Genomic DNA, 15,460 nt, shown 5'->3' with positions numbered 1-15,460 from the left:
AACAACAGAAAACTATGTTACTTATTTGCAAAGCTGTTTTCACATGTTTAAATATTTCTACTTATTAAAAATATATCCTAGCCAAAAATTTATCTTCACATTGTATTTCCAAATTTAAGCATTTTCTCTGAAGTAAATATACAAGTTTAAAGTGTTTGCTTGCCAGTTCTCAAGGGTTACAGTTTCAGTAACACCAAAATACATTCCCTACAAGTGAAATAGATTAATGCAACAACACTTTACTTTTATGGGATGGGAGTCTGATATTTCACAGCAACATATTTGTATTTTCCCTCTGTGATATTTTGTTTCAGTTTTGTCATGGGCCTAGTTTAACTATAGCTTGGGTTGTTATATGACTACCAATTCAGTTTTCCATGTAACACAGCAGAATTCATATTAATGCACTCTGCTTACCATGTGGACTTTAATCCACAAACGTTAGTATCATAATTTTAGAATGAAAATTTCAAATTTTAGGATAAAAGTAAACAAGTCTGAATGTGTGTTTATGTCACGAGCATGAGGAATTTAGATATTCTTATTTCCCAGAGAGAGACCATAGATCTGTTAGATTATTTAGACAGCTAAAATTAGGTAATGTGAGGACATTGTAGGAATTGTACTGAATTCTCAGCACTGTCATCATGAGTTGCAAAAAAAATGTAGGCTCTTCTTAAGTGTCATCCAGAAAGCTGTTAATTTGCTTCCTTCTGTATGAAAATACTGACATAGTGTCTGTCTTACAAAACCCCAAAACCAAACAAAAAGCAAACACCAACTAACAACTAACAAGAGAGAGCTTAAATTGCCTTATTTTTCTCTAAAAGAAAAAATTTTTCTTTTGAGCAGCATTCTATTGGTGAACTGAAAAATTATGTTAAGATCTGAAGTATATTCTCCCAAGCATTGCTATATGAGAATATAAGCAAACTTGCACTTAAAAATTTTAACTGTGGTGTTTGCCAAAAATGCATTTTGGACAGCCATATAATTTCTCACTACAGTTCTTTCTGAAACAACACAGATACATAGGAGACACAAATAGATGTAGCATTTTTTTGAGCTCTAGATACTTCATTATTGTATGGTACAAGTTGGAAATATTTCATTTCCAATCAGCCAAGCTATGTGTCTGTACTTTTCGCAGTGACTATAGAAGCAACTGTTAAGGGCAGAGGGAGTATCTCTGCTAATGAGTTGCCCATGTGTGTGCCAGATGTTGTCTATTTACAGCAGCTATAATCTTGGCACAATAAGCACAGTTCAATAAAATTCAATTTCAATGTAGAAAAAAGATCAATTTTCTAAGCTTTTAACAGATGTCTTAAACAGAACATTATACTTGAACAGAAACATTAAAAACACAAGCATGGGCCATAAGAGGGAATACCATTTCTTAATGCATTTCTGATTATAGATTTTGCGTTAAGCACAATAGTTTTTGTCTTGATCTCTAAATACACATATTTAAACTAGTTGTCTTGGTCCTGTAAGTTGTCATGTAACCTATAACAGGAGAGTCAAATGACACATAACTGATTGAATGACAGAGATATCCTAAACATTAGAGTGGGTATTCATTCTTCAAAAATTTTCGAAACCTGATACTGACATAGTGGACCTATTGTAATCTCTTCCAAAATAGCTATTGACTTCAATAAAGCTCAGTCTTTTATGTCAGCAAACCAAATAATGAATTACAGAATTATTTTATTTCTTTCTTTTTCCTTCCTCATTGAATGTAGTTTCTGACAGTTTGCCTCCTGCACATTACAAAGAGACAATGAGCACTATACTTGTGTGGATCCAGCAGTCAGAAACTAAACTCTCCATGCCTCAGGTTGCCGTTGCTGAATATGAAATCATGGAGCAGAGACTCAGAGAGCTCAAGGTAAGCGGTCAGGCTGTGGGAATGAATGTCTTAAAAGAAAAATTCTGAGAAACAGAACCCTTAGTTGTCATGAGTCTGATGACGCCTATGGATTTTGAGTGAATTATACTCATTTAGATTTTAGGTAAGGGATTCAGGGGATGGAGGATACTCACTTCTATTGATTTCTAAAGTTAACTGATTTAAAGTGCTCATCACCATTGAAACCAATTTTGTAAGACATTGAACACCTTACAGAAAAGCCTTTCTTTGTCTCCATCATATGTAAAATATTTCCTTGACAATAGCTCTGGTAGTTAAGTATAGACTTAGCTCATTTAATTTTTGAGAGCTGACAGGGAATTGATTATGATTTGCAATATGCAACATGGGCTCTGTCAGATTTACAGGCAGATAAAAACGTGGAACAAGTTTTGCCAGTGGGTACAAACCTTTCCTGAATTTCAATGTTTGATATTGTTCTATTGTTGGGTGACTGAGCATGTTGTTTAATGCAACTTATAATGTACATTCAGAAATAAAAAGCAGACTATAAAGAAAAAAGTTACATGCAGAAAATTTGGGCTAGGAATTGAAATATTAAGTTATCATAGATACAGTTTTAAGGCTATTCTTTATCTCTATGTATATTCTGATTCTTTTGAAAGTGTAATCATTAAAGCCATAGTAAATTCTTATTTCAGATTAATGATGTGTATTTGAGTCACCTCTGTTAACAAGTATAAACACTTCTGGTTACATTCTTAGTTCAACTTAAAAACCTACTCTCTAGTTTGTGTAAGAAAAGCTATTTTGATTAGAATCATTGAATGTATTTATGATAATTTTTAATTTTCTGTCCTTTCTTTAGCAGACTCACATTTGTGAAGCAAAGAGAAATGTCCAAAATCTGAATTGTTATTACTGTTTGCTTCTTATTCATAGGCTCTACAAAGTTCTCTGCAAGAGCAGCAAAAAAGCCTAAACTATCTCAGCACAACTGTGGAAAACATGTCCAAGAAAGCCCCTGCAGAGGTCAGCCAAAGATATCGATCAGAGATTGAGGTGATCCTTGGCCGCTGGAAGAAATTATCAGCGCAACTGGTAGAAAATTGCCAGAAACTTGAGGAGCTTATGACCAAACTTCAGCGATTCCAGGTTAACCAAACTTTTTCAACCTCAACTACTATGCAGCATCTTGTTTATTCTGTGTTTTGCACACCTCCAGAAAGTAGTACCAAAGCAAAATATCAAAATAGTACATGAAATGTATTAAAATGTTCACTTGATTTTGGTGTGTCCAAAATTTCACTTTGTGTTCTGATTTTGTGGTTGTTTCTGCCTATTTTGTTTCAATAGCAAAACTTAACTCAGATTTCAATGAGATTATAAGTAATACTCCTCTACTTTTTTTATAAAAGCTGAAATAATTTTTCATGCAGCTGAAGTAGCTGTAAACATACTGACTTTAATGGGTTTACTTATATAATTAAAATAATTTATAATATGGTAGTATCTGAGCAGTAAATGCCAGCCAGCAAAAGTGTACATAACTTATGCAATTGTGTGAATTTGAGGTATTTAGGATGACTGCATTTGGACCTTAAACTGTTTCTCTCATTGTGAGGGTTTCCTATTTATACTTACTTATAAGTCACACATATCAGCATTGCAGGGGTTGTCTATGACTGAAATATTACAAGATTTAAAGTAGGTATATTTTAACATATTTCTGTTCTATTTCAAAACAATTTCAAGGGTCAGGTTTCAGAGGAATTCAGATCAGTCATGAAAATGGGGAAACCAATTTTATTTTTTTAATATGCTTTTACCTCCTTGCCCCCATGCAAATGAACACTTACATACTCACTTAGCTACTGAAATGGCGCATTGCTCTAAACTGTAACTTTGGCTCTATAGCTACATCTCTGACATTTGAAGCTGTCCATGCCATTAAATTTAATGGTATGGTGAGATAACCTCAGCCAGCAGCCAGATGCCTCAGGTGCTCTCTCATTTCTTGTCCTAAAAGAACAGGGGGAGAAAATGGGATGGAAAAGCTCATGGATTGGAATAAAGACAGAAAGATCACTTTCCTGTTACCACCATGGTCAAAACAAACACAACTTGGGGAAAAATTAAAATAAATTTGTGTAGTGAGAAACAAATACAGTAAAATACACCTCTCCTTGTCCCTCTTTTTCCTAGTCTGCATTCTATTGCTTTATTCATATTTCCATTCTTACCAAGGGACACAGGAGAATGGTGAATGGGAGCTGCAATCAGTCTGTGACAGTTTCCCCCTACTGCTCATTTCTCTCATGTGGGAGTCTCCATGGGATTCAATGGAGGCAGCTGGACCTTTTTGTGTCCAGCACTGGGCAACACCTGACATCCCCTCACAGAGGCCATGCCTGCTACCAAAACTTTACCACATAAATCTAATATAAGCAGGAAAATTGGAAGGTGGTTTTACGAATAGTATGATGAAATAATTGCAGTTGCACAAACCAGAAAATAGTTTGCTAGAGAAACTCAAACTTCTATGTTTTTTTTTTTCCCCTGAATTTTCTGGATAGAGACTTAGAGGTTCCTCCACTAATCTTAAAGGGAGAGAGTCCTGAACATCATGATCATGCTCTGTAGATGATGTATTTTTAATGCTATATGAGCTATTATTACATACAAACCTTAGTCTTTAGATTTACTTTTCAAATCACTCTAGTACATGGTTAAAGTCATTGTCTTTTCAGCTTCTTGAATGACTTCCCTTCCAGACCATTGCTTTAGTTGTTGCAATGTATGGAATGCATCACCATGGGATATGGTTAAATCAATGTGGATAAATAAAATGCATTTACTGTCTGATTTGAAATGCAAGTCATACAATCAGTCTTCATTGGTAGTTGGAGACTGATCTCTTTTCAAGTAAATCCCATCAGATCTATCATGTGCAGCATTAATGGACTATACTTCAAGTATTTTTGTAAAAGTATTGAAGTTTCATCATGAAATACAATTCTGAAATATTTTTACTGATTAATAACGGAATGAACAGTAAACACTTCAACAGTGTTTTGATAATTGCCATTCTGAAATGTACTGATAATTTCTGTATTATTTCTGTTATTAATTCAGTTATTTTTCCACATTACCCTGTGGTAATTAAATATATCGAGCACATTAGAAAATGTTCTCTTTGATTATCTAGCTTGTAATAGTTGCTAAGGCTTTTTTTCTTCACATAGTAAGGCACATTCTGTATTCTACTGAAATAACTGTGATTTTGATTCAACATATAATACCAATATGTACTTCACTGTTATTTAAAAAAGTTGGATGAACAAATGCTTTGTAATTTGCCTTTCCAATTTTTACGATTTATTGTTTTGTATTTTAACATGTGCATTTAATTGTTGTACTTACGGTGGCATTTTAAGGTAATTTTAAGTCACATGTTTTAAATCTTATTCTGTCTTTCAAGATAGGACATTATCTATGTAATGCTGCCTGGGACTGGTAGCTTTCCTTCTTTTCAAGCATTTGACATTCGGTGTTTTCTTTCTTATTAATTACAGGGGTTAACTATGGAAGGCAAATTAATGATTAAAATATTCTAGTGCTAGAAACAGTATCATGGAATCATAGAATCATAGAATGGTAGGTGTTGGAAGGGGCCTTTAGAGATCATCTAGTCCAACCCTCCTGCAGAAGCAGGGTCACCAAGATCAGGTCGCATAGGAACATGTCCAGGCGGGTCCTGAAGACCTCCAAGGAAGGAGACTCCACAACCCCTCTGGGCAGCCTGTGCCACTGCTCCCTCACCTGAACAGTGAAATAGTTTTTTCTTATATTTAAGTGGAACTTTTTGTGTTCCAGCTTCATCCCATTACCCCTTGTCCTGTTGCTAGCTACTATAGGAAAAAAGGGGTGTCCCAACCTCCTGACACTCACCCTTTAGATATTTATAAATGTTAATAAGATCACCCCTCAATCTCCTCTTCTTCAGACTAAACAGCCTCAGTTCCCACAGCCTTTCCTTGTATGAAAGATGTTCCAGTCCCCTGATCATCTTGGAAGCCCTGTGCTGGACATACATGAGTATGAAGCCATACAAGGAACCAATGAACATGCATTTAGTATCTAAACATGACTGATATCTGGAAGATATAAACTAGCAAGCTATAAAGTTGCCTGTAGACATGTTAAATGGGCAGAAATGGATGGAGTGCAGGCTGAAGAATCGATGACACTCCCAGATAAAATTGGTTTTATTTGTTTGCTGTGTTTGCATTATTCAGACAGTTCCATAATCTTGAAATTACATTGTGATGAGTTTTAGTTGTAGTGCCTGAATGAATTTCACTATTGCCAGTCAAATTCTGTATGATGCAATAAAATGTCTTTTTAATAAACAGAATGACACTAAAACACTGAAGAAGTGGATGGCTGAAGTGGATGTTTTTCTGAAGGAAGAGTGGCCAGCCCTTGGTGATTCAGAAGCACTGGAAAAACAACTTGAGCAATGTACAGTGAGTATTACATGCCTGCTTGGCAATTATTCTGTTTTTCTCTCTGACCTAGCTTAAACAGGAATGACACAAATGATTAGGGTTTCTGAAATGAAATTAATGTTGTAAGGCAGAAGTCTTCTGCAATGTATTTGAACCTCCTGCATTTTCTGGGTTTGAAGAAAGTTTTGTTTTTATTTAACAAAAGTGGAAACTATAAAACAGGCATGCAGTAACTGTATCATTATTTATTTATAGTGGGAACAAAATATCAAGGCAAATGCTTGCAGCAAATATTAAGTTGGTAGCCTCTAAATTTAATGGTTTCTTTACTTTGTCGAGCTTACAAACATTGCATGTTTATTTGTTATGAGCTGTATAATCTGTGCCAGAAGGTATTTTTCTATATCTGTTATTCACACATTTTTTACTGAAAGAACTTGCAGGTATTGTGAGTTATATCCATTTATTTTTTTTTTCACTAAACTTACAAGTTCCAGAATTTTGCCCCAGCAGAGTTTTAAAGCATCATGAAGTATTGATACTTCCATCACAGGGTTTACAAATTCTTCTGCCTGTCCCAACAGAGTGTGTAAGTGCAGTGAATCTTGTAATCCATGATATTCCCTGTCTATACATTCAGTGAAATTTACAAGTTCTATGAATGTTCTGGCAGGATTTATAAATATTATGAAACATATATATTGATCCTACAGATCTACAAGTTCCTCAGGCTTTCTCTCTTACCCCTTATTTACATAAAACTTATTATACATTATATAGGATAACTCTTACCTCTACAGAGTAGTAAGTTATATGTAATTCCTTTAGAATCCATATCCTGAATTACAGAAGGCTTTGCACAGATATTAGTGATTATTCTCAAATATATGATAAATCTACCAAAACCTTCGTCATCTTGTATATGTTTACACTCCCAGCCTTTTCTACCATGTTGGAAGCCGAGGTAACATCTGTAGCACTGAAGAAGGAAATGAAATTGAAAGGCAAATTTAGAGCTACTTAAATAATATTTAACCACAAATAAAATTCTAGTAACTAGACATAACCAAAGATTATCATCATTCAGATAATTTTAAGGAAGTTATCAGGTGAATTACCAACTGAAGGGTAAAGCTGGCATAGTTAATGAAATGGCTTCACAAATAGTTTTTCACCATGATGATGGGATGCTGTTCAGAAACGTGAATAAAAGATCTAGGCAATGTAATAGATATATGTAATATAGCACATTATATGTATATATGTGTTGTATATGCATAGCTTTGAAAACCTGCATATTTTGCAAATGCACTTTATCTAGTATAGCATAGCTTACTGCATTACAGCTGCTCATTTTTTTTTATGTCTTGTCATAGTTAACTATTAGTTGTGCTTATGTGGCAATCTGGACCAAAGAAACATCAGAATTTTATGTAGACACATTTTGATAGAGGTAGCATTCTGACAATTTGTGTGAGTGCTGTTTGCCTAACCTTCTCCTATTTCTTTAGGCTTTAGTAAATGATATCCAGACAATCCAGCCCAGTTTAAACAGTGTTAATGAGGTTGGGAAGAAAATGAAGGATGAGGCGGAGCCAGAATTTGCTTTCAGAATAGAGACAGAACTAAAGGATCTCAACAGTCAATGGGAGCACATTTGCCAACAGGTATCAAGTCTACCACTGTGACTGTTTAATTAATATGCATAATATATTTCGCATTAGCAGAATTTGTCCTGTGCATATCCAGTAGATAGGAAACTGATTATAGACATACATCATTCACATTAATTAAACTTCTATTTTAGGTATTTTTTGTATCAATATGTATAAAGGATTTTTCTTTATATTATAATATAGTATCTTATGATAACAGTTATATACTAATATCTTAGATTTTAGCAGCAATGTAATTAATAGCTCTTGCAAAGTTAACTTTCTGAAAATTTTATATAGGCATTTGCCAAAAGTTCAAGTTCTTTTTCTTTTGTGTCATTGTACTCACATGCCATTAGTCTGGAGGAAATAAGACACTAAAAGTAGCTAGGAGTTTAAAATTCAGTAACTTGGAATTAGGCATATGAGCACATATATTAGGTGTGTAAATTATAGTCTCTAATGGTCACATGAATTTAAGTGAATGAGACATAACAAAATGACAATTCTATTGTTTTAATTGACATTATTAATAAATAATTTTACAGATTAAGGAAGTTAAAATCTACTGTTATTACATTGAAGACACTTGGATTATCTTTCTTTATGACAATTCACAGGAAATATCATTCATGTATTACTTTTAGGTTTTTTCTGCTCACTCATTCTTTTGTCTACATTTGTAATATGGATTTGCATAATGGTGAAACTATCACCCTTTAACGTGGCCTAATGTTTGTAAAAACTGCCATTCTTCACTTCACATGTGAAAAAGAGGCTCTTAATATTTTTCGGATAGTTTTCAAAAAAATTCATCTCCAAAATCTAAGACATTTTATTGATTCAGTGCCATAGTCTTTCCCCTTCAGCTAAATATGGAGTTGACAGATATGGGTCCAACTCGGAGCCAGGGGAAGTTTCACAAACTGTTTACAGGGACAGCACTGCAACTCCCTCCCTCTTTTTTAACCAAGCAAAGCGACTCCACACAAACCCATCACATCAAGTCACCTTGAGTTGATATACATGCAGTTACTCTGACTGAGAGAGCTAACAGTTGGCATTCAGGTACGTTTTCGAGGTGATGCTCTTCTGGTGCTGTGACTGAGGCAGGGGCAATTTTGCAGAACAACATACATTTCTGCATTCATACTTGTTGAACATCACCTTTTTATTTTTACTCTGTTTTGTTTTGTAAAACAACATATATGTAGGTGTTTATATTTAACAGCAGTCTGTAAGGATGAGTAATGAAACCAGTAACAGTCAGAAACTAAAGACCAAATACTAGGACAATTCCTCCTGATATCAATGAAAATAATATTTACTGAAGTAGCATCACAGTGCAGGATATTGAATTGATCATCTCTGCAAAATAAACTGAAAAAATGCCACCAGTTTTTGTTGCAAACTTCTTTGTACCATTAGAAGGTGGCTCAACCAATAGCTCAGTCCATCGTGGATAATTTTTACAAGTTGATGAGCAATTCATGGAATCATAGAAGAGCTTAGGATGGAAGGGATCTTAATCATTATCTAGTTCTATACATGAGATATATAACATAATTATATAACAACTGTACAGTGATTAGCAAAGGATTAAGTAAAAGTATTTTTCCCTTTAAGCAAATTTCTTTTTTACTTACCTATTTTTAAAGTTATACATATTTCTGAGAGATTCAGTGACTTAATTAGTAGAGCAAAGATATGCATATTGCTTTATTCTTTAGCAAGTTGCATTCGAACAGATTTGAAGGTCATCTGACTTTGTAGCTCAAGAGCCTCTAATTTCATCCTTAAATGTCCTTGCAAGGTCTGCTGTGGTTGTTCTTTCTACATCTTGTAGAAGGTAGTCCCTAGGTGATTTTTTTTCAGATTTATTTTCTGATGACATCAGCATATGGTGTAGCATCTTCTTCTAGGATCTTTGAGAACTCATTATGCACAGCAATGACTACCTAAAAAAACAATGTATACACATGTATAGTACCTCTTGATTCCCTGTTATTGACATCTGACTAATTACTTGTTAATATCTGCCTATTTACAGCAACGCTATTACTATAGGATTTAATTTGGATCTTTTTAAGGCTAAAATATTTGTACAGTAGCCTTTATATTTTCAAGTACCATGTAACCTTTTATTTGTTAAAGGCCTATGCTAAGAAGGCAGCACTAAAAGGTGGTTTGGATAAGACCGTGAGTCTCAGAAAGGATTTGTCAGAGATGCATGAATGGATAACACAAGCTGAAGAAGAATATCTGGAAAGAGATTTTGAGTATAAAACACCCGATGAATTACAGAAAGCTGTTGAGGAACTGAAGGTAAAAGATAAATTAATTCTTTGAGCTATGTTTAAAGTTCTTTTTGAGTCTTTCATTGTAAAGGTCTACTCTTTCTTTTAGGAATGTTCCTTTTGAAATCTACTTGTTAGTCTAAAATTTAAAGTAATATGTGATGTAGTTGATGTATTTTCTGTTTGGAATATGTTGAAAGATATTTAATCTTTTACAATACTGTATTGCACTTTTTTCCCATTTGCTTCATTAAATACTTGATTTTGATGCAGCTTCAACTTTCTTTTACTTAAGCAATAATTCCTAAGAATAAGGTGTTAGCAGCAGTTAACTGATAGTGTAAAATCAGTTCTAGGTCTTCTCTTTATATTAGAGAGAGGAAAAAAAAAAAGATTTAGGACTTCAGGATGCATATAGGTATGTGCAAAGTATGAAGGATTGATTATTTCTTTAATACAGCAATACAGGAACAGCATATTTGTGTTTGAATTAATGTTTCTTTCATGTGGGATTGACCTTTGGACAAAAACAGAATTTAAAAAAAAAAAAAAGAAATATCAAAAGATCAAAACTCGAATGTATACATTACCTTGCCTAATAAAACAAGTGTATAGTTTGAGATACAACCCCCACTATGGATTCCCTAGTGAATATTCTGTACTTGTCACTGAAGTGCAGATACGTTCAAACTATGACATGTTGACCTATGCAGATAATAGGGTCATTAGTTGTATATCCCTTCACTTGCTCCTGATGATCGTTCACCTGAAGGCTTGCAGCTAACTCTCATCATACAACAGGCAAAATCTAGACTAGTGATATGACTGCCGCCATAGATGCCATTGCATTGTAATCACTCAAAGCAAACAATAATATTTTATTAATGAAATGGCATAAAATGGGAAGAGAATAACAAAAAGTGAAGGAATTGGATTTATCCAGTCTTCCATAGATTAAAGCAGGGAAAAGATGGAAAGTTGGTGGTTCCTAATTGGTTACATAGTTATTTGGTTTACTTTGTAATTTATTTGTAGTTCTCTGTGCCCCTTGGATTTTTGTCTATTTCCTATGTCTATCTGGTAAATTTCTCTGCCTAGGGTCTAACATAGAAAGTGCTGTTTTGGAGGATGCTCCTTTTTCACTTTGTCCTCTCTTCATATTAGGTTAATATTCACTGGTGATGAACAATGGTGCTGATTTTTCTGTCTCTGTAAAGTGAGAGAATGAAAACAACATTAATGCTCAGATCAAAGTGTGATATTTATATAGAGATTTTTTTTTTCTCGATTTCTCTTTAAATGTAGGTTAATGACAATGGCAAGCAGAGGAAAATAAATCAGGAGTGTTTTCCTTTTTTCTCTCTTGCTTCTTGTGGTTGTACCTTTAAACCGTGTGCATGAATTTGTAACACAACAGGGATTTTTTATCATTTGTGCTTCATAAGGTATTATGGCAAAGGTATTTGTAGCATTTCTTGGGGGGAAAAAAAAACCAAAACCAAATACCTGAATTGTTTTACTATTCTGAAAGCTCAAAAAAACCTAGTCAGTTGTGAGATGTTAAATTGTACTGAGTATTGTGCATTGGCAATAAAATTTTTAAAAGGGGTTTTGGATGCATTCAAGATTATATCAGAAATTCTGGGAATTAAGAGTCTTTTCAGTGTTTCGTGGGGTTTTTTTTGTGGGGTTGTTGTTCTTTCCCTCTGACAGAATTCAGTCAAGGAGAAGTCCAACAGAGTTGTTGTAAATAAGATTCCTTCTTAAACTAGGACTACAATTTATTTATTTTTTCTCCAGAGAGCAAAGGAGGAAGCCGTGCAGAAAGAAGTGAAAGTGAAGCTTATTACCGATTCTGTGAATAACTTTATAGCAAAGGCTCCACCAGCAGCTCATGAGGCTTTGAAAAAGGAGCTTGATGTTTTAATTACCAGCTACCAGCGACTCTGCAGCAGACTGAATGGAAAGTGCAAAACTTTGGAGGTTGGATACCATTCTTTGTATTTATAGCCCTTCTAACTACAAAGATGTATTATCGTATCGGAACATGCGTAGCCCAAGGCTGTCCTCTCTTTATAAGCCATATACCAAACACCATGTGGTGTGAGCCATATACCTAAATCTTTTTGAGAGTCATATATGCTGGAGAGTTTTATTAGAAGAGAAGCCTCTGGCATGGCTCTTAGGTGGGAGACAGGAATTGCAGCTCAGGATTCTTATCCATTCTGAGAATAAGCCAAGCATTTGACTGCTGTAGCAATCTTGTGACATTGTCTTCACCAGGTCTTCCAGATTTCTTTATTCCATGGCTATGGATATTAATGACAGAATCCTGAGGGAGTGATGTTATATCAGCATAGGAACATCACTTGATCTGCTGGAAAGCTAAATATATTTCATATATTTTGAGTTGACCCTGCCATTTTGACCAACTCCATTACAGGTTCTAGCTATAATATTTGCATATCATACAGTGGTTACAGTGAATTAGGTATGACTTTTTGTTGTGAACTAATTTGCAATACCTAACTTCATACAGGAAAATGATATACATGGGTAAAATTTATCTTGTCTAGATGTCACTGTGGAAAATTAAGTGCATAGTCCAAACTTGTAATCTGTTGCATCTCATTACAGTTTTAACTTTTACTGACAATAAAGGAACAATCAAAAGATGATTTATGGAGAGTTTAAATGTTTTGCTTGTGAATAAAGTGACATTTTTATCTGCTTATTTAAGTATCTTCAGGCAGTGTAAAAATATTAGACAATAATTTTATTCCAGAAAAATAAGAACTTAATTTCCTTTTACAACATTTTTTTTAGTACTTTAACAGTCTATAAATTGCACTAAAACTGGTTTAGAAGTAGATGTCTTAGAAAGCTATGTTTTTAGACCTTGTGTGAACCTGTACTTAATGTAAAGAATATATAGGCAACCTAATTGCATCTTGTAACAAAGACATAAACTTGTAGAATGAATAATTAAAAATACTGATAATCTATATATTTATATATTACAAGACAATCTTACTGGAAAGCATATTAAATGGATAAATCATGAGACAAAATTCAAGTTGTGTTTTGCAGAAGTGTTCCCTTTGTCATGTTACCTTTTGTGGTTTTGCTCTGTTTAATCAAAATGTTTTGGTTGTGTACTGGAAAACAAGATAGTCTTTATAGCACGGTAGCCATTAGGTGTCAACCATGTTTTAGGAATAAAGAAGACAATGTTTTAAATGTTTTTATAAGTGGAAGGTAACTGTGAGTTTTTAAATGTAAAGAATTTTTTTTTTTCCTTTCAGGAGGTATGGGCATGTTGGCGTGAATTATTGTCATATTTGGATGCAGAAAATAAATGGTTGAATGAGATTGAACTGAAACTCAAGGCAACTGAAAATATCCAGGGAGGTGCAGAAGAGATTTCTGAGTCTCTAAATGTAAGTACTGACTTAAATAATATTCAATTGTATGTATTGATAAATTATAAATCACCTTATATTCAAAACTATGAATCAACATTACATATGAGCAAGACGCAGATTATTTGGAAAATCCTGTGTTTTCACTTGGTTCAACAAATGAGGTTTTGAATTTAAATCCACTTAAGTGGAACAGAGTAAACAGAGGTGTTACGCCTGATGTCATGGATGGGTTTTTTTGACATTAAAATACTAGTTCTTAAAAAACTCACCTTGGGTAAGCCGGTGAAAAAAATACTGAAGACGTCAGAGAGAGAATGCTTTCACCCTAGCATTGTTACTCTGTTTATTGTTACTTCATTTTTATTCATGGAAGTTTTCAAATTTGTGGAAAATAATGGTCCAAGGTACAAAATGTTACATTTGATAATGCATTTTTTCTATTGAACTTCATTGATTCCAATCAGTTCAACTTTTTATGTTTAAGTACAGAAACACTCCCACTGAAGTAATTGGGTGCAGTCCATGTTTTTAATATCAAGCACCCAATTTATTTCTTTGCAAAAAAACTTCCTGTCTTTTTGGTAATAAGTAGTACAGAACGTTTGTTGTCAAGACATGAGACTTGGGTATTTCTATCTTTTTTTCTCTGCTCTTAGTGTGTATGAAGCATGAAATTTCTTATGTTTTTAAGGCAAATTGCAATTGCTCTTTAGAATCTACAGAAAGGAAAACAAATCTACTTTTTTGACCTTGTTTCAGTCTTTGGAGCGTTTAATGAGGCATCCAGAAGATAATCGCAATCAGATTCGGGAATTGGCTCAAACTTTAACTGATGGTGGAATCTTGGATGAACTGATCAATGAAAAACTTGAGAGGTTCAATACTCGATGGGAAGAACTTCGGCAGGAGGTATATTTAATAATTGACCTGTCCTCCATTAAACAGCTGACAGTCTAGCACTGTTTAAAAAGTTACTTTGTTGCTATAGTACAAGTGAGGAGTTATTTTAGAATAAGTGGACTGTTTCTGTAGGTGTGGTGATCTAACACAGGGACCTAGTAAAGCACCACATAGCTCCTCGCTTCCACAGTCTCCTGGTGTGACAGGGAGAGAATTAGAAAGGCAAAAGTGAGAAAACTCATGGACTGAGATAAAAACGATTTGACAAGTGATATAAATGGTAAGTGAGAAAGAGAAGGCCTTGGCACTATGCAAGCACTGTTCAGCAATAATGAAAACATCCCTGTATTATCAACAATATTTTGGTTCACCAATCTAAAACACAGCACACATGGGTTACCATGAGAAAATGAACTCTTTCCCAGGCAATACCAGTACATTAGGTAGCCTTAAAATTCAAAAATCAAAGTGACCATCTAGTGGATTTAATGTTCAGTTGCATATTTAGACATGTTTTCTCTGACAAAACTTATTGAGAAGCAAACTTTTTTCAAAATTAAATATGAGTAACATTCTCTCTACAGATACATTCTTTACTAAGCAATTAAAAAGTCTTTATATGAATGAAAGTTTGTACAAGGACACTTCAATATAAAAATACATTTAGCAGAAGGAGAGTCAAATCTAGCAATATGCTAGATTAGTAATTTTTTGACATAGACTCCATGAAGAAAATTTAACACATTCTTTAACATATACCACTAGTGGAACAGTATGCTTTTTTACTGGTATATCA

General features: G+C 34.0%; 1 protein-coding gene across 9 annotated transcripts in view; it reads left to right on the top strand.

Moving 5' to 3' along the window:
• DMD (dystrophin) overlaps positions 1 to 15,460 on the top strand; it is a 1,219,670-nt gene that overhangs the window by 535,915 nt on the left and 668,295 nt on the right. For all 9 annotated transcript variants that reach the window (XM_061999893.1, XM_061999885.1, XM_061999868.1 and 6 more), the window contains exons 21-28: positions 1,749 to 1,894; positions 2,819 to 3,031; positions 6,292 to 6,405; positions 7,899 to 8,054; positions 10,197 to 10,367; positions 12,140 to 12,322; positions 13,645 to 13,779; positions 14,524 to 14,673. In XM_061999893.1, coding sequence (XP_061855877.1) covers positions 1,749 to 1,894; positions 2,819 to 3,031; positions 6,292 to 6,405; positions 7,899 to 8,054; positions 10,197 to 10,367; positions 12,140 to 12,322; positions 13,645 to 13,779; positions 14,524 to 14,673 — 1,268 coding nt within the window. The remainder of the gene's footprint in view (positions 1 to 1,748; positions 1,895 to 2,818; positions 3,032 to 6,291; positions 6,406 to 7,898; positions 8,055 to 10,196; positions 10,368 to 12,139; positions 12,323 to 13,644; positions 13,780 to 14,523; positions 14,674 to 15,460) is intronic.

Source organism: Colius striatus, chromosome 1 (assembly GCF_028858725.1).
Source record: "Colius striatus isolate bColStr4 chromosome 1, bColStr4.1.hap1, whole genome shotgun sequence".
NCBI classification, from domain to species: Eukaryota; Metazoa; Chordata; class Aves; order Coliiformes; family Coliidae; genus Colius; species Colius striatus.
Note: the sequence above shows the minus strand (reverse complement) of the source record. Positions and strands in the feature narration are given on the sequence as shown.